We start from the raw sequence: 19,991 nt of genomic DNA, 5'->3' as shown, positions 1-19,991 counted from the left end.
GAAGTCACAGTGACTTGCCAGCGCTCAACATACCTGAACATAGACTGAGGATAAAGTGCGCCTTGTGTAGAAGGTAAATTGCGCAGGCGTGAGATATGCCTGTAAAACTGCAAATCACAGGGCGGGGATTTCTTCCAGTCCCCGGGCCGGCAAGTGTCAGAAACTTGAAACAATAAAAAGACATTTCACAGCAACAAGACCTCTAATATGAGGCATACAGGTAAGTATAGATTCACATTTTTATCACCTGTATGCCAATATTAGAGGTCAGATAAGTGCCAGGGGGTGACAGATTCCCTTTAACTACAGAAAATTAAGTGGAAATCGACCTGCAGTGCAGATTTTTAATCTAAAGTTATGCTTTCAATTTTCACCACTGAGTTTACCCTTTGCAAAACATAAGATGAAATCCCATTAATTTGAATGCAACTCAAATTTGTTCTACATCTACAGAAAAATGCAAATTCAGCAATTACACTTAGGCCACATTCACACATCCTAGTGCCGTCCGTTGTTTTTTTTTTCTTGGACAGCACACTGACCCGTAGAGTTTTATTGACACACACAGAGCAAATATATATTTTAAAAATATTTTCATATTGTAGATAAAGGTATAGTAATACTTATACATACATCTGACGCATGGAAACACTACAGTATTCTGGTATTATTTAGAGGACGATTTATTTGATGCACAGTCTTCCATAAGAAAACTGCTAAATATTAACTTGAGATCATTTCATCATGCTAATTCCATTGCTGTAATACAGATTAGGGTGTTCTCCAACTAAAGTATACATAGATTCCCATTATTACTGGGTTACTAATACATACATGCCTGGATACAGATGCACACTTGGGTTCGGTATATTTTCCAGCAGTATTACTATTTGTGCAGACATGCCATTTACACTGACTTCCTAACTGAACTTCTAGTTACCATTGTGCGTACCGGGGGAACTGAATATTGACGACTTTTTGAAGATCTACTAAGAAATCGGAAAATAGACTGAAGAGCACAAGAAGGTGCAAGATCATATTTTTCAGTTCCGGCAGATACCTTGTAACAATCCAGTTTTCTTAAACACCCAGTAGGTCTGTCTAACGGCTTGGCACTTAATACCCAGCTTCTGCAGTGTGAGCGTATCCAAGTCCATATTTCGGGGTCAGTTCTTGTCTGATGCTGAGCATGATGCCTAGAATCTATGAAAGCCACAGCAGTCACTTTACTCATGACCTCTTGGCTTTTCTTACTAAGCAAATCCATAAACACTAAGCCACCATACCCATGGGCAATAAATGACACATTCGTAGCTGCACTTCTCGAAATAAAGTGATCCCAGACATAGTTGGTGTGTTCTTCTGGAGAAGTGCAACATCTTTTAGGGAAAGCAAGCTTCTTATCTGTAGACACATTACATGCATCCCTGGTTTCTACACAGACAGCATCTTCTTTTTTGACAAGAGCTTGTGTGTCTTCTTTCATCTCCACAAAATTGTCATTGGGGTTAAGGACAATTACTGAGCTGTTGTCTCTTAAAGCAGAGGTGATATATGGGATCTGGGTTCCTCTGTCTAGAGAGTGATGGACTATGACCTTTTGGCTCCACTGTCCGGCTCGGATTACCCCTCTATCTTGAAGAAGTACGAACAATTTTTTCTGATTACTCAATGGTTCCCTACTCATGAAGAAGAATGACTTTGGTTCTTCATCGCTAGCATCAATAGGAATAGTAATTCTGTCAAAGTTGAGTTGTTTTTCAAGTAGTTCATAGATATGAAGCGTGATTATATCTCCAAGCATTTTGTAACGTTTGTGATTTCTTTCATGTTCTTTTTTGTAGTAATTGTAGACAAATGGTTCCTTGGTGACCAAATGCCTCAACTCTCCATGCTCATTGAAAGAGTACTGCAAGTCTTCCAGACTAGAAGGAACTTGTAGACTTGAAGTAAATCTCATCAGTCCTTCCATCATATCTAAGTAAAAAGAAAGAATTGACATGCTTTAAGCTTGGTAAACTAGCAGCTAACATAGGTGTTTGTATGTCAGTTTAATCCTAAATTCACAAGAATGCTTCGTGAGGCAATAATTAAAATGTAACTTACTAAAGAATCTGCTCACAAAAAATTCAATCTAGGTTTTATACCTTGTGTCCAACCCAGTGTTATATATAGTGGTGTGAAAAAGTGTTTGCCTCCTTTCAGATTTATTATTTTGCATGTTTGTCACACTTAAAAGTTTCAGATCACAAAACAAATTTAAATATTAGACAAAGATAACAAATAAACACGAAATGCAATTTTTAAATGAAGGCCTTTATTATTAAGGGAAGAAGAAATCCAAATCTACAGGGCACTGTGTGAAAAAGTGATTGCCCCCTTAACCTAATAACTGGTTGAGCCATCCTTAGCAACAACTGCAATCAAGCATTTGTGATAACTGGCAATGAGTCGTTTACAATGTTCTGGAGGAATTTTGGCCGCTCATCTTTGCACAATTATTGTAATTCAGCCACATTGGAGGGTTTCCGAGCAGGAACTGCCTTTTTAATGTCATGCCACAGCATCTCAATCGGGTCAGGACTTTGACTAGGCCACTCCAGTGTCTTAATTTTGTTTTTCTTAAGTCATTCAGAGGTGGACTTGCGGGTGAGTTTTGAGTCATTGTCCTGCTGCATAACCCAAGTGCGCTTCAGTTTGAGGTCACGAACAGATGGCCGGACATTCTCCTTCAGGATTTTTTGGTAGACAGCAGAATTCATGGTTCCATTTACCACAGCAAGTCTTCCAAGTCCTGAATAAGCAAAACAGCCCCAGGCCATAACGCTACCACTACCATATTTTACTGTTGGTATGATGTTCCTTTTCTGAAATGCTGTGTTACTTCTACGCCAGATGTAATGGGACATACATCTACCAAAAAGTTCAACTTTTGCCTCGTCAGTCCAGAGTATTCTCCCAAAAGTCTTGTCGATCATCAAGACGTTTTCTGGCAAAACTGACGCGCCTTAATGCTATTTTTGCTCAACATTGGTTTGCGTCTTGGAACTCTGCCATGCATGCCATTTTTGCCCTGGCTCTTTCTTATGGTGGAGTCATGAACACTTCCCTTCCCTGATAAAGCCACGTTAGAGGTTGCGAGGTTGTCTCCAGCTCCTCCACACCTACTTGGTTTACTCTCAGGTACCCTCTCTTGCTTCCATTGCTGCATTCTGCCATGGCTGTCTGACTTACTGTTTTGTGTTATATTTACACTGCTCAATACATTTGGGCTTATTGGCCTTTTTTATTGCAAACATCTTGCCATGTTTTACTGCCTCTTGCTTAATAGGCAGGCTATGTGTAAAGCATTATAGGTATGGGTCACTGTTTGACATACCTTGCATACACCAGGTTACCAATATCATTATTATAGTCTCAGGTAACATTGGAGGAGAGGTGCCTGTCCCATTATGGACTTATCAGATGGAGTGTTTGTTTCTTAGCTATGATGGCTTTTTAAATGTTTTTAACTGTCTATGTTCATCTACGTATTTAATAAAATTCTCATTATTGTTTTTGGTGATCCCAGTGTAGTTTGCACACTTCTTTTTTCTTTTGTCTCATTATTTGGTTTTGTGTGCTACCGGCTGATCCCAGTTTGATATTTGGTAGTGCCCTCGGATCCTTCTTTACTACATGAACACTGACCTTAACTGAAGCATGTGAGGCCTGCAGTTCTTTGGATGTTGTTGTGGGGTCTTTTGTGACCTCTTGGAGGAGTCGTCGCTGCACTCGAGGTAATTTTGGTTGGTCGGCCACTCCTGAGAAGGTTCACCACGGTTCCGTATTTTTGCCACTTGTGGATAATGGCTCTCACTGTGGTTTGCTGGAGTCCCAAAGCTTTAGAAATGGCTTTATAAACTTTTCCAGACTGATATATCTCAATTAGTTTCTCATTTGTTCGGATCACAGCATAATGTCTAGCTTTTGAGGATGTTTTGGTCTAATTCACTTTGTCGGGCAGGTCCTAAATAAGTGATTTCTTGATTAAGAACAAGTGTGGCAGTAATCAGGCCTGATTGTGGCTAGGGAAATTGAACTCAGCTTCCCAAAGATGTCATAAACAATAGTTAAGTTATGTTTTAGGAGGGGGGCAATCAATTTTTCACACACGGCCCGGTAGGTTTGGATTTCTTTTTCCCTTAATAATAAAGAGCTTCATTTAAAAATTGCATTTTGTGTTTTCTTGTGTTATCTTTGTCTAATATTTAAATTTGTTTTGCGATCTGAAACATTTAAGTGTGACAAACATGCAAAAGAATAAGAAATCAGGAAGGAGGCAAACACTTTTTCACACCACTGTATATTTAATTAGATATAGAAATCATTGAGGAGGGACGACTGTGAACATGTATTAGCCAAAGCATAAAGACAGTTCAAAGTGTCCCATGAATCCGAGTACTCAGCACAACCATGTATATTACACATGAAAAACCCAGAAGAAACAAAACAAACAAACCTTGGTGTAAATAAATAAAAAGCAAGTGCATTTAAATGAAATAAGGTTCTTAGTAACACTGTCTCTGATCAAAAATAGTATAAAAGCTATCCCACCAGCGACAAGGTGAACCTGTTTGGGAAAGTTCTACACTGTCTAATAGTAGTGTTGAGCAAGTATGTTCTGTCCGAGTATGCTCGGGCCGAGCTCCGAGTATTTATAGCTGCTCGGTGATAAGGTTGAATCACTCCCGTGAGCATGATTTGCAACTGTTTGACAGCTTTATTACATGTGAGGAATGTGTAAGAAATAGACATTCCTCACATGTAATAAAGCTGTCAAATAGTCACAAATCATGCACACGGGAGCGATTCAAACATACCACCGTGCAGCTGTAACTACTCAGTGCTCGGCCGGAGCATACTCGCCGAAAGGGTTAATAGAACATACTCGCTCAACACTATCTAATAGTAAAAACCTTACCATGTGACAAAACTGACCTCTGTGTGAATAAGGGCAGACAAAGGATGGGTCCCAAACTATTAACACCAGCCTTTCAATTGTACGATCCAGCTCTACGGGTTCACCTTGTTGCTGGTGGGATAGCTTTCATACTATTTTTGATCAGAGACAGTGTTACTAAGAGCCTTATTTCATTTAAATGCACTTGCTTTTTATTTATTTACAGCAGGGTTTGTTTGTTTTGCTTCTTGTGGGTTTTTCTGATTCATGGGCATTATGAAACATGCATTTGTGTGCTACATGTATACCAACTTAAACCAAGCTCAAATTTTGTGTTGTTTCCAAGGATTACACACGCTTCCCATCAGTCCAGCTTCAAATGAGCATTGTTTTGGTTTGTGGCCTGTCCTTGTGGGCAACAGATCAGAAAAGAACAGCAAAGGCGTCTATTGTAGCCACTGTGTGAAAGGGAGGATTTTACTTCCAAGAACTAGCAGTATTGCTATATAGGCCATTAGCCAACATTAAAGGGAACCCATCACCGTGGAAAATGCTATTAACCAGCAAATATAGGGTTAATCTACCGGTAAATAGTGTTAGAAAGCTTCTCAGCTGCCTTACTGAAAGTGTGGCTACCGTCCTGGAAGCCACCGACCTTTGGTCATAGGAGCGGTGCAGGGAGTGATTAGTCATCACAGCAGCACTCACTATGAGCAGTGACTGTGAGCACGCCCCAGCACTTTGATTGACAGCTCACGCTGTACAGATGCACTGCAGAGTCAGCTGTCAGACAATGTGCAGGGGCGTGCTTACAGCCGCTGTTCACAGTATAGTGAGCGCTGACAGTAGATGCTCTGTACACTCCCCATGACTGAAAGCCGGCAGCTCCTTGGAAAAAATGAGTTCATTTTCTCCCGGTAGCTGCACTTCTCGTAAGGCAGCTCGGCAACATTATAACGCTATTTACCTGCAGATTAACCCTAAATTTGCAGGTAAACTGCGTTTTCTGAGGTGACAAGTGGTCTTTAAAAATGATGACTATTTTGTACATTTGCTAAGAAATCAAACATTGAACTCATCAGCAAATGATCCTGGAATTGCACTGTTAATAGTACAAATGCACTGACACCCTCATTGCACCTGCTGCCTGATTTGCATATTATTTTACATTTGATTTAACAGCAATGGGACATCGAATCTGTACAAAAAAGGCATCAATGTTGTTGGTAGACGAGACCCTATACCGCGATACCAAAAAATGACAGGTTCCCTTTAATGTACATCAGGATTTTCTACACAGACCTCAGGCCCACGTGTCATAAGATTGCACTATCCTGGTCAGTGTACAGAAAGCACCTGCTCCCATCCACGACAAAGACTGGCCTGATGTTTGCAACAACAGTCTGAACCCAGCCTTACTTTGTATGGACTTCAGATAATAACACATTTATCCTACGGTGACCACTGCAGGAGAGGTGTGCGACTAACCTCCGTTTTCATCTGCAATAACAAATGATGGCCGAGGGTTGTAGCAGACAGCCAGACAGGATAAAGCATGAACAGTGATTCCCCAGTATTCACTCTTATTGGAATCCGTCCAATAAGCTGCTTTCAGGTTTGGTAGAAGTTTAGCTTGTCTAGTGTTGGCTTACTGTATAAGTATAAATTCAGGATTAAGTATCTGCTATGTTAGGCTATGTTCACACATCATGACTGGAGCATTTTCATTTTTTACTCCCCTTCTTTCCAGAGCCATAACCTTTTTATTTTTCGTTCAATATGGCCATGTGAGGGCTTAATTTTTGCGGGACGAGTTGTACTATTAAATGCCATCACTGGTTTTACCATATTGTGTACTGGAAAACGGGAAAAAATTCCAAGTGCGGTGAAATTGCAAAAAAAAAAATGCAATTCCACAGTTGTTGTTTTTTTGTTTTTTTTACCACGTTCACCGAATGCTAAAACTGAACTGCCATCATTATTCTCCAAAGTTTGCTAAAATTAGAAGAAAAAGATGGCACCATTTTCTGAGACCCGTAGCGTCTCCATTTTTCGTGATCTGGGGCCGAGTGAGGGCTTATTTTTTGCGCGTCGAGCTGACGTTTTTATTGATACTATCTTGGGTAGATCCGATGTTTTGATCGAATGTTACTGTATTTTATTTCAATGTTGCGACGACCAAAAAAACGCAATTCTGGCGTTTAGAATTTTTTTCTTGTTACGCCGTTTACCGATCGGATTAATTATTTTTTTATATTGATAGATCGGGCGATTTTGAACGCGGCTATACCAAATATGTGCATGTAGGTTTTTTTTTTATTATTATTTTATTTTGAATGGGACAAAAAGGGGGGTGATTTAAACTTTTATTTTTTTCATATTTTTAAAAACATTTTTTTTCCCCCACTTTTTGCATGCTTCTATAGTCTCCATAGGAGACTAGAAGCTGCAGTTGTCTGATGCGATCTGCTCATCGCCTCTGTGTAGCGGAAATGCTCATGTGCTATGAGCACCGACCACTAGGTGGCGCTCATAGCAAGTGAGACATGACAACCACGGGGGTCTGCTGCAGACCCCAGGTTGTCATGCCCACGCATCGGTGACCAGCGATCATGTGACAGGGTCACCGATGGGCGGGGCTAATGCCACTGTCAGAGATTGACAGCGGCATTTAACTGGTTAACAGCCGCGGTTGGATCGCGATTCAACCCGCGGCTGTTGCAGGTTCAGTGCGGGATCAGCACCGGAGCCCTCACTGAACCGGGGGTGATGGCATGGGGCGTACTAATACGCCCCAGGCCAGTAAGGGGTTAAAGTGTTCCAGGGCTGTGGAGTCGAGTCGGAGCCCATTTTGTTGGAGTCGGCATTAAATGGACAGACTCCTAAAATATATAATAAATTGGGTACAGTAGTTCAATGCAGTTTGTGGGGAATATTTTTTTCATAAGAATTTGGGAAAGTTATGAAATGTCCTATAAATGTCTGTCCTATTCCTGATCTAAGGGTCTAGACTTTTAGCTGAGAAAAATGTGTCCTACAGTAAATTTATCACTTAAACATGAGCCATGTATGAGGGAGTTGGTGTCAGGGAAATTGAGGAGTCGGAGTCAAAGGTTTGGCTTACTGACTCCACAGCCCTGGTTTCTACCACCATCAAATGTAACACAGCCATGATGTAACAGGGAACACTGTACTACCATAGGCAGCTCTAGATGCGAGTCGCTCTGCATGAGGAGTAGAGGACAAAAACATTCGGGGACTGCAGAAGAGGAGGCAAGAACAGAAGAAACCATGGAGGACCTTTCCAGCTCCTCCATAATGTGGCGAAGTCGCCCAGCTCTTACATTTGTGATCTGAACTGCTGAAAAAGAGGGTCTTACGCTGCCATAATGGAAGTAAGGCCCCATTTACATCATGCTTAGCATGTATGCCAGGAAAGCTAATGGATACGCTACACATCTATAGGGTTACATAGAGTGGACTTCGTCTGGCCAGTACACCAGAGGAAAAATAAAAAAAAACCTATGGAGTGGTATAGTATACACGCTGTTTCTTTGCAGGGACTACTACAGAAGAATGTATTCATCACAGTATATGGTATGCTTTGGGGGATGGATGCCACAATATGAGCTTTCCATGAGTTATACAGTACATGTTAAAGGGAACCTGTCACTATGATAATACAGTCCAATTTGCAGGCAGCACATTGTTATAGAACAGGAGGAGCTGAGAAGATTGATATATAGTTTTGTGAGAAAAGATTCAGTATAACTTGTGTTTTAGTCATATAATCCTTTGATCTTTCTGGGATTTTCAGTCCAGTGAGCGGTCCTATCAGTGACTGACAGCTTTCTCTGTATAAGTGTGCATACGGGGCTAACTGTCAGTCACTGATGGAACCGCCCAGTGGACCCAAAATCCCAGAAAGAGCAAAGGATTATAGGATTAAAGCACAGGTAATTTAGAATCTTTTCCAACAAACCTATATGATCAGCTCCTCCTGCTGTATAACATGGTGTCTGCATTATCATGGTGACAGGTTCCATTTAAGCATAGGCCATTACAGCGTAAATGCCAAAAGGCCTGTACACCCTAGCCGTGCCCCTATATACCCATGTGTTACTAAATGACCACCCTCAGCTGCAGTCTGCTGCCCCTGTGGAAGGAGGCCGCAGATGGTATATTCAAATGTAGCACTTCTTAAAAGACAAACATATCTCAATGCAAAAAAGTGTAACTCAACACCTAACTTTACAAGTTCAATGGCTTGTGGTGTCTTAAGAGTTCTGCATCGTGATATGTGCTAATTTAAAAGAGGCTTCACCTGTACTTCCTCTGTATGTAGGCATAACATTATTTACATAACTAATATTAATTATTTGTAAAATGTTCAGACAGAAAATAACGTGAAAAGTGGGGAAATAAGAAGGTAATATCTGTTACCCAGTAACAAACTATATATGCTTAAAGAAGCACTCCACCTCCCATCAAAGTTTTTATCCTCTTAATATATTGCAGTCATCATATTATATGGCACTATGTACTTACAACTGCTCATTTCGCCTTTCTATACAGATAATTCTTCTCTTTATGTAGAAACAGGAAGTCTCTTTTCCCTGAATTTATCATTCCCCTGTTCAACTCCTGACCCAGCTGCTCCCTCCTCCGCCCCCCTGCCAGGGACTTTTGAGATGATATTAGAAGGATTCAGCAAGTCCGTTTTAAATCACGTATAATATATTAAGGGAATAAAACACATTTTGATGGGAGTGCTTCTTTAAAGGAATTTTCCAGTTTTAAAAAAAAAACCTCTCAACTGCAATTTGTTTAAAAAAAGAACAAATAAACAATTGTTCTTTACTCACCCTCCCCGGGTCCAATGTTGTCTCCCTGCTGTTTGTTTTAGTTAGTGTTAACATCACGTCCACAGCAAGGGAGCCAAAAACGGATTTCTGGTCAAGTTGACAGCATGAACCGATGAGCTCACTGATGGTTATTGTCTGCAGCGCCGGCATCACAACAGTAGCGCTGCAGCCAATCAGTGGGTTTCGAGGTTTGTGCTGTCATCTTGGGCAGAGCTCAGTTACTGGCTGCTGACGTGACGTTAGTGCTGCAGACAATAACAGACACTGGGAACAGCGGAGGAGACGCAGAACTGGACCCTAGGAGGGAGAGTAAAGCACAGATTGCCTTTTTAAAACCAACTGCAGCTAGGGGACCGGGGTTTTCTCAAACTGGAAAACCTCTTTAATGGATTCTAGTGTTTAAGTATCAGAGTGAGAAATTTGGCTCAAATGTAAATGAATACAATGTCTGACTGGCCACTTAACAATACAAGTATTAAAAGAGGTTTTCAGGGGATTGGCAAATATTAGGGTAAAGAGAGTAAGTGGTATAAAATAACAAAAGACTAATTACTTACCTGATGAGTCCTCTGCTGCTCCTGTGCTGCCCACCAGTCTGTTTACTTCTATAGGTCTGTGAAGAGCACTGTAGAGGCAAGGGATTGAAAGGGTTATTCCCACCATACCAAGACATTACCTAGCCACAGGATAGATGTCATCCCACTGATCAATGGGAGTCAGGACCCCACTGATCCTGAAAGTAGAGTTCTGTAATGCCCCATTAGATTGGTGTGGTGACCAGGCATACTCATAGCCGCACCATTCACTGTTCAGGGAAAAACAGATGTGACAGTGTGTGGCCACCACTCCACTCATTGTCTATGGGACTGCAGGAGATAGGCGAGTGCTGTACCCGGCTGCCTCTGTCAGACAGTGACTGGAGCAGTGGCCACACACACATACTCTACGGCACACTGACAATTCCACAATGAATGGGGCGGCTGTGAACATGTATGACCACCGCTCCAATCTAATGGGGCGTCTCAGAACTCTATGCTCAGCATCGGTGGGTCCCTGTGGTAAGGGGCTCGGGAATAGCTCGCCTCATGGCAATAACCCTGTGCCAGTGAAGTCCTGGTTTTTATCAGCTTTGACAAAGAGCATAGCAACATGCTCGAAACGCGTAGCTGGTTCTTATGATGTGATATTCCCATTGAATCTTATTTCATTGCCTGTACTGTTTTGAAATATTTTTCTACGAATAAAAAAATCTTTTTGGAAACTTCTATTTCCCGGAAGCCGTTTTTTTCTTCCAGTTATATTGTTACCTTTTACGTGAGACCGCACGTTACCGGGCTTCCCTGCATCAGGAGCATGTGAGAACCAGGTGAGCTGAATTATTTTTACTTTCTATCTTGTATTTGGTCATTTTTTCGAGCTCACAGAAATCCCATTTTTTTGAACCAGCAGGTTCTTGTAGTAATATTGAAAATACACTTTTTTTCCTGAAGAGATTTTTTTGTTTTTTTCACAGCTCCATTTAAAAAAATCAAAAGACTCAAAACAGAATATTTATTGGTGCAGTTTTTTTCTGAATTAGCAAATGGCGTGTTCTCAGGCTGAACGATTTAGAAAAGCTGAGAGTGTTTTTTCTTCTGATCCCCTGAAGACACCCGTTTCAAATGATATGACTTTGCTATTTAAACAGCTCGAGAAGTTAATGCTTAGTGAGATGAAGGTGTGGTGGGATCAAACTACACTTACAAATTATTTGCAAAAAAATATGATCCCAAGAGGCCTCAGAATAAAAAAGATTCCGACTACTATTTATTCAGAAAATGTTGTCACCGATTGGAATCAAATATTGACGGGTTGTTCCATGAATTTGATGAGACTCTTTGTTAAACAAGAGGATTCGAAGCTTAACAGCTTACGAACTGAAATATCTAATATTCATGCCTCCTTGGAACAACATAAAGATAAACCTGATTATCAGGACTTTAATAAACGCATTGATTCTATGGTGGAGAAAACGGAATCTACTATCAGGATGAGGAAAAAAGACAAATTCCTCAGGGACAGCAATGATTATGCTTCACATCAAGTGTATGAATGGGGTAGATGGTCTCGTACCTCCCTCTCACCTAAATCAATCTTAAAAAGAAGAAATAACTATAATTACATGTTTCATTTAGTTCTTCAGATCAGGAATCAATGGATGATATCAATATTGATGTGGAAAATAGGAATAAGCCATCATATTATCGTAAAGCAAAAGCTTCTAAATATGCAAAAAATGCAAAAGGAGAGGTGGCCGCAAACATATTAAATCCTGCGGGTATGACAACTCGCCGCAAGCAACGACCATAAATGAATACACCTCAAACGTTCTCAATTTGTCAAAACAGATACTAGCTAAAGATCAGGACGAAGTCCTATCACTGGGTTTTTCTTTTGTACCAGACAGACACTTTGACCTTTTTTCTACTCTCATTGACCTCAATAAATTTATACGCAATGTGACTATAAAAAAAAAATTTTTTTTTCTGAATCTGAACCACAAATGGACGTTTCCACCCGGCCAATCAAAAATGAATATAGACTTTTAAAATTTGAAGAACAAAAGGCTCTATTACAATTGCAGAATTTACAAGATCAATCATCAGCACCTGAATTAATATCGCAGGCGACGTCCTTTGTAACCAAGAACCCCTTTTTTTATCCTCTTCAACCCAGTGTTGATTGTATGGACCGGTTCCAGGAAACCATGGAAAGAGAATTTAGGATTCTGGCATATAGTGATCGCACACATCACAAAAAACACAATCTGTCTAAAAATCAACAAAAAGCTTTGCAAGAATTGCGAGATATGGATCATATTGTGACACGTATGACTGACAAATGCGGCCTGGTGGTTGTTTTGGACTCAGATGTTTACAGATGCCAAATTCTAACACTATTAAGTGATTCCACCACCTATATGAAATTGCAGTGTGATCCAGTCAAAAATATTGCCACAAAAATTAACAATATCCAGCAGGATGGCTTGTCTTTGGGCATTCTAACTCAAACCCAATGTGATTATATGCAGGTGGATTTTCCAGTCACCCCTATTCATGCACGCTTTGCCCAAGGTGCACAAGGGGATCACTCCTCCACCTATGCAACCCATTATATCGGGTATCGGCTCAGTCTCTGAGACACTGGGCGAGTGGGTGGACTCCTTGTTGCAGCCTCTGTCACAGAGGACGCCCGGCTTTCTACAGGACACAGGTGATGTTCTGGAGCAGCTATCCCATATAGTGTGGCAGGAGAACTACAGTTGGATCTCCTGTGATATTGTTGCTCTATATACATCTATTCCACCGGAAATTGCTCTCGAGGCGTTGTCTTTCCATTTGGGTAATTACAGTAAATATTCACCAGATCTTTGCAATTTTGTCATACAGGTTGTTGACGTTCTAATGACAGTTAATTACTTCTCCTTCGATGGCCAATTTTACATACAAATCAGGGGTGTTTCTATGGGGACAAAATATTCACCTTCGTTGGCAAATCTGGTTATGGCTTATTGGGAGGAGAGCTATTTGTATTGTGACAATCCTTTTTTGGGACATATTTATTGGTATGGCAGATACATCGCCAGACCATATGATGAGTTGGTCATCGATGTATCTCCCATACCCGAATTTATACATTATTTGAATATCAATCATTGTAATCTTACTTTCACATATCAGCACCAGAAAAATAATATTTCATTTTTGGATTTAAATTTGTGCGGCATCTCTAATAAAAACATTGCCACAAGTACCTATTGTAAACCTCTTTCTGGTAATACCATTTTGCATGCTAGTAGTAGTCACCCACGTCACACAATAAAAGCAGTGCCAGTGGGTGAATTCACACATATAGCAAGAAATTGCAATAATGCACAAATATTAGATGGTGAATTATCCAGCTCTAAAACCAATTTCATCCGACGTGGTTATCCGAAATGGATTTTTAATAGGGGCCAACACATTGTCAGTGGGAATAACTCAGATATTGATATTCATAACAACAGGAACGGAACATCACAGAATAAAGACAGACATAACATTGTCCGTCACGATGGGAATAGCAAGGTACAGAAAAACAAATTGGTTCTATCCCTACAATATAGTACTGAATTTTCAGCGATTAAATCAAACATTTACCCATTCTATTTGAAGATCCCATTTTATCTAAGAGTTTAAATTCAGGGTGTTCTGTTGTAGCACGTAAAGGGAAAACCATTGGCAACGTGTTGTCCCCATCTCTGTTTTCTTCAGTCAAAAAAAGGACCACATGGCTTAACTTTCAGGGATTTTATGGTTGTGGTCAGGCTAAATGCCGCACGTGCAGCCACATGATTCCAGCAAAAGAGTTTTTCAATTCCTCTTATACCAAATCATTCCCCATTAAGACATATATCAATTGTAATACTAGAGGAGTGGTTTATATTATATCATGTAAGGAGTGTAAATTGATCTATGTAGGATGTACCATCAGGAGATTGAAAGACCGTATTTCTGAACACTTGACTGATATTTTTTCTCTTTGTAGCAGTAATCGGAATGTTTCACATGCTTCTAAACATTTTATTGAACGACATCAGAGAAACACCCATGCTTTACAAGTGTTTGGTATTGAACGGCTTAAGCATATGCAGAGAGGGGGCGATCGCAGACGACATCTTCTTACCAGAGAAGCATTTTGCGATCATCCTAATGGTCTTAATGCACGTCGGGAGATTATGTATCATTATACCTAAGTGAATTTCCTTTTATTCTATATATTTGCATGTCTTGATTTTTTGTATGCTTTCATATTATTCTTTTGGAATGTTCAAACATACAGTACAGACCAAAAGTTTGGACACACCTTCTCATTTAAAGATTTTTCTGTATTTTCATGACTTTGAAAATTGTACATTCACACTGAAGGCATCAAAACTATGAATTAACACATGTGGAATTATATACTTAACAAAAAAGTGTGAAACAACTGAAAATATGTCTTATAGTCTAGGTTCTTCAAAGTAGCCACCTTTTGCTTTGATGACTGCTTTGCACACTCTTGGCATTCTCTTGATGAGCTTCAAGAGGTAGTCACCGGAAATGGTTTTCACTTCACAGGTGTGCCCTGTCAGGTTTAATAAGTGGGATTACTTGCCTTATAAATGGGGTTGGGACCATCAGTTGTGTTGTGCAGAAGTCAGGTGGATACACAGCTGATAGTCCTACTGAATAGACTGTTAGAATTTGTATTATGGCAAGAAAAAAGCAGCTAAGTAAAGAAAAACGAGTGGCCATCATTACTTTAAGAAATGAAGGTCAGTCAGTGCGAAAAATTGGGCAAACTTTTAAAGTGTCCCCAAGTGCAGTTGCAAAAACCATCAATCGCTACAAAGAAACTGGCTCACATGAGGACCGCCCCAGGAAAGCAAGACCAAGAGTCACCTCTGCTTCTGAGGATAAGTTTATCCGAGTCACCACCATCAGAAATCGCAGGTTAAGGCTATGTGCACACGATGCAGAAATGAAGCAGAAAATTTCTGCATCTCCCTGGCAGAAAAAAAACGCATGCAGATTGTGCATGCGTTTTTCCTGCAGAATACATGCGGATCCACATGCGTTTCCACATGCAGATTGACAAGCGCTTTCCAGGCGATTTTAGCATCACCTGGAAATGTCTTGACAACTAGGTCACACTATATAAATCCATGCAAACAGCATGGATTTATATAGTGTGACCCGAGAGAGTGTATATACTTACCTCCGATGGCCCGCGCTGTCCTGCTCACTCCGTTCTCCCAGCTGCCAGCAACTTTGAATTGAAAGACCTGCCGACGTCAGCGTCACGTGACCCGTCACATGACTCTGACGTCACCGCAGGTCCTACAACTCACTGCAAGTGCCGGGAAGCAAGCAGGAGCGGTGCGCGGGCCGACAGATGGTAAGTATATATATATATATATATATTTTTTTTTTTTATTTTATTCTTGTTTTTTACAGCTTTTTTAATGGTACCTGGGTGTGGATGAGACTCTCCTCTCCTCCACACTCGGGTACCATCCGCACATTAGAACGCGCCAATAACGCAAGTACAGATGCAGTCTTGCGGAATTGGCGCGTTCTAATGCAAGTCAATGGCGGCGAAAACGCCGCGTTTCCGCAAAATTAAATGACATGCTGCGGATTTTTGAGCGCAGCGTTTACGCTGCGGAAAAATCCGCATCATGGGCACAGCACATGCGGATTTCAATTGGGGAACATTGCTTCCCTTCTACCATGCGTTTTTTCATGCGTTTCCACGGCGTTTACGCAACTGCAAAAATGCCGCGGAAACGCATGAAATACGCATCGTGTGAACTCAGCCTAACAGCAGCTCAGATTAGAGACAAGGTCAATGCCACACAGAGTTCTAGCAGCAGACACATCTCTACAACAACTGTTAAGAGGAGACTTTGTGCAGCAGGCCTTCATGGTAAAATATCTGCTAGGAAACCACTGCTAAGGACAGGCAACAAGCAGAAGAGACTTGTTTGGGCTAAAGAAAACAAGGAATGGACAACAGACCAGTGGAAATCTGTGCTTTTGGTCTGATGAGTCCAAATTTGGTTTCAACCACCGTGTCTTTGTGCGACGCAGAAAAGGTGAACGGATGGACTCTACATGCCTGGTTCCCACCGTGAAGCATGGAGGAGGGGGTGTGATAGTGAGGGGGTGCTTTGCTGGTGACATTGTTGGGGATTTATTCAAGATTGAAGGCATACTGAACCAGCATGGCTACCACAGCATCTTGCAGCGGCATGCTATTCCATCCGGTTTGCGTTTAGTTGGACCATCATTTATTTTTCAACAGGACAATGACACCAAACACACCTCCAGGCTGTGTAAGGGCTATTTGACTAAGAAGGAGAGTGATGGGGTGCTATGCCAGATGACCTAGCCTCCACAGTCACCAGAGCTGAACCCAATCGAGATGGTTTGGGGTGAGCTGGACCGCAGAGTGAAGGCAAAAGGGCCAACAAGTGCTAAGCATCTCTGGGAACTCCTTCAAGATTGTTGGAAGACCATTTCCGGTGACTACCTCTTGAAGCTCATCAAGAGAATGCCAAGAGTGTGCAAAGCAGTTGTGGCGCCCCTGAGGGTTCAGTCGCCACAGAGGTACTGCATCTCACCCAGAGGTGTGGTATCTCACCCTCAGGTAAGGAAGGAGTACAGCTCAGGACCCTAACACCTGCATCCAACACATACCCGCAGTGGGGGTAGGGCGATATTGCTCCTAAGGGAAAGCACAGTTCCAGGTTCCCTAGCTGGCGGGAGGGGACTATGTAGTGGGTGTGCGTGGAGAAGGTAGCTTACGGGAGCACATGACAGGGAGAGCATAAATAGGAAACCATCTTAGTTCAGTTCAGCCAGTCACAGGAGGAGAAGTGACAGGAGCCGAGGCTCTGTATGAGCTCTGCTCCAGAGGCGGGCCTGTACAGTGAGGCCCAAGTCTGAAGAGAAGGAGAGGAGAGGGAGCAGGAAGGCTCCAGGAAGAAGGGATCCCAGGGGTACGAGCAGCGCTGGAGGCCACCCGTACGCCCGAATCTGCCGGGAGGTGGAGGGGTCAGGCCAGAAGAAGGGAACCGGATCCATCAACTAGTGAAAGATTGCAAGTCTTAGCTAGAAACCGGAGGCTGCAGTACTTTAAGTCCTGTAGCCAAAAGTCCACGCCAGTCTCACCGAGAAGGTAGCCACATAGGACCCAGGGGACGGAACATATGTCGCCTGCCAAGGCCCGCGGGTACCGGATTGGAGTCACTAGGTGTGAGGTGCAGGAAAGAGGCCAGAGAAAGGACACAGAAGGGGGTCCTGCTAAGTACTCCAGAGCTATCTGGGGGTGGACAGAGCCCCTCACTGAGTACGCACAGCACGACGGGGGAGATTGCTCTGGTACCTGTTATCTGGACTGCAACAACTGTGAGTAAAGACCCTGGGACTGCACTATCTTGTCTCTGTGTTCTTTGCTGCGCCATCCCTCACTGCACTACAACGCCCAGCACAACCACCATCATCCACACACTGCCCTGGAGCTAACTCTTCCTGTGGGGAGTTATACCATCATTGCTGCAAAACCACCAGCTTCAGAGGACTGTTCCACAGCGGCGGCCCCCTTTAGCCGCATTCCACAGGTGGTGTAGTCGGACATTATAAAAACCTATACATATCATTCCCCTTGTATTGACCGCCCTGGGTCACCGCCACAGTGACTACAACCCCCAGCATCTGCCGGCCCGGGACTGGGTACCCCACGGCCCAGGGGGCGCGTTACAGTCATCAAAGCAAAAGGTGGCTACTTTGAAGAACCTAGAATATAAGACATATTTTCAGTTGTTTCACACTTTTTTGTTAAGTATATAATTCCACATGTGTTAATTCATAGTTTTGATGCCTTCAGTGTGGATGTACAATTTTCAAAGTTATGAAAATGCAGAAAAATCTTTAAGGTGTGTCCAAACTTTTGGTCTGTACTGTAATTTTGTATGGTAGTTTTTTCCTGTCTTTTTCCTTCTGTATTTTAATTAGTTTATTATTCTTCATGTGTGACTTGATATAATGCTCACGTTTCAAACCTGCTTTCCTGATTGGCAGTCCAGTATATATATACCTTGTCTGACCATCAGTTTATCAGCTTTGACAAAGAGCATAGCAACATGCTCGAAACGCGTAGCTGGTTCTTATGATGTGATTTTCCCATCGAATCTTATTTCATTGCCTGTACTGTTTTGAACTATTTTTCTACGAATAAAAAATATTTTTGGAAACTTCTATTTCCCGGAACCAGATTTTTTCTTCCATTTATATCTGTTTTTTCAAGCCATTGGCTCAATTCAGCCGAATTAGAAAACTGCACTTCATCAACAACTTCTAAGCAAAAGAGGTGGTGCAGGCATGACTGCTGGCGGGTGGCAGGGTCAGGTGGTAGGTACAGGTGGCGGGCAGCAGGGCCTGGCGGCAGGGACTGGTGGTAGGTACAGGTGGCGGGCGGCAGGGACTGGTGATAGGTACAGGTGGCGGGCAGCAGGGCCTGGCGGCAGGGACTAGTGGTAGGTACAGGTGGCGGGCGGCAGGGACTGGTGATAGGTACAGGTGGCGGGGGGGGCAAGTACTGACAATATTGTGTGATGTGTGTGTATACGGCATATAGACGTGTGGGTGTGTGTGTGCGCACACACTATATATATATATATATATATATATATATATATATATATATATATATATATATATATATATATATATACACACACACATATACATGTATATATACACTCTGTACATGTTAGGTGTGCACTGAGCAGGTGATGAGACCCTCACGCCACACACATACTTATACCGCCCGGCACTATGGCCACAACAACCATCAAACAGAGTAACTCACTTCTCTGGAGGTAAGCACTACAGTCACGTGACAGGAGTGGGGGGGGGGGAGAGACACGAGACCAGTTTCATGACGTCACCTGCGTACATCACTTCCGCAAACAGCGCCGATGAGCGGTGGGCAGTGGTTCCATGTTGGGGGAGGGCACTGGCTGTACTTGTGCTGGGGGCCCTGACGTTTCCTTTTATCGCTGCGTTATGTAACAAGTCGTCGCTTTATCCCCGGAAGTCGCTGACGTCACATTTTGCGGCCTAACTGGACGTGATGTAAAGATCCCGGAGCGGTGGTGACCGGTACGTACACCTGTGGGTGAGGTCACCGGCATCACTGTAGAGGCGAATAGTCGTGGTTCCCGCACATGAAGTCTTGTGGGAACTGGCGATGTCTTTGCTGCAGCCCCTTATTAGCCTCAGCCTTACTGCCGGGGTCTTGGTCACCCATAGTAACCAGTGTGATGGTCCTGTGGTCCCATGGCAGGGGTGAGCTGCCTTCTGTGTGCAGTGCAGGAGTATTGTTATTGCGCTGCTCCTTCCTGTAAGCGGCTGCTGAGTGATCAGAGCATGTGTGCGGGTGTACAGTGATTGGCTGATTCTTAGAGCTGTAGATCAGACATTCTGCCGGCGGGCGGTGACTCTGTGCCGGCGAGCTGTGACATTGTGCCGGCGAGCTGTGACATTGTGCCGGCGAGCTGTGACATTGTGCCGGCGAGCTGTGACATTGTGCCGGCGAGCTGTGACATTGTGCCGGCG

The 19,991-nt window shown here is 42.6% G+C and overlaps 2 protein-coding genes across 3 annotated transcripts in view; one reads left to right on the top strand and one right to left on the bottom strand.

Annotated features, from left to right (window-relative positions):
- Nucleotides 1-669: 669 nt before the first annotated feature.
- On the bottom strand, nucleotides 670-19,802 carry LOC141209874 (putative protein ARB2BP). Of its 2 annotated transcripts, XM_073664688.1 has the most exons (3): nucleotides 19,243-19,802; nucleotides 10,365-10,432; nucleotides 670-1,977 (listed from the first exon to the last, which is right to left on the bottom strand). In XM_073664688.1, exon 3 carries the CDS (start codon nucleotides 1,973-1,975, stop codon nucleotides 908-910), a length of 1,068 nt encoding a protein of 355 aa, XP_073520789.1. In that variant the 5' UTR covers nucleotides 1,976-1,977; nucleotides 10,365-10,432; nucleotides 19,243-19,802; the 3' UTR covers nucleotides 670-907. The 2 variants fall into 2 exon arrangements, with proteins under 2 accessions (XP_073520789.1, XP_073520788.1); XM_073664687.1 differs by lacking the exon at nucleotides 10,365-10,432.
- Nucleotides 19,297-19,991, top strand: part of SENP7 (SUMO specific peptidase 7) — an 80,554-nt gene continuing 79,859 nt past the window's right edge. Inside the window, exon 1 of the mRNA XM_073664685.1 lies at nucleotides 19,297-19,535. The gene's annotated coding sequence lies outside the window, so the exon portion shown is untranslated. The remainder of the gene's footprint in view (nucleotides 19,536-19,991) is intronic.

The sequence above is a fragment of the Phyllobates terribilis genome, unplaced genomic scaffold (genome assembly GCF_046119375.1).
Source record: "Phyllobates terribilis strain yellow unplaced genomic scaffold, ASM4611937v1 Scaffold_2__4_contigs__length_985480577, whole genome shotgun sequence".
NCBI lineage: Eukaryota > Metazoa > Chordata > Amphibia > Anura > Dendrobatidae > Phyllobates > Phyllobates terribilis.
This window is presented reverse-complemented; position numbering and strand designations above follow the sequence as displayed.

Coding starts and splice junctions, on each gene's coding strand:
- LOC141209874 (XM_073664688.1), bottom strand. CDS start 1,975: ATGATGGAAGGACTGATGAGATTTACTTCAAGTCTACAAGTTCCTTCT.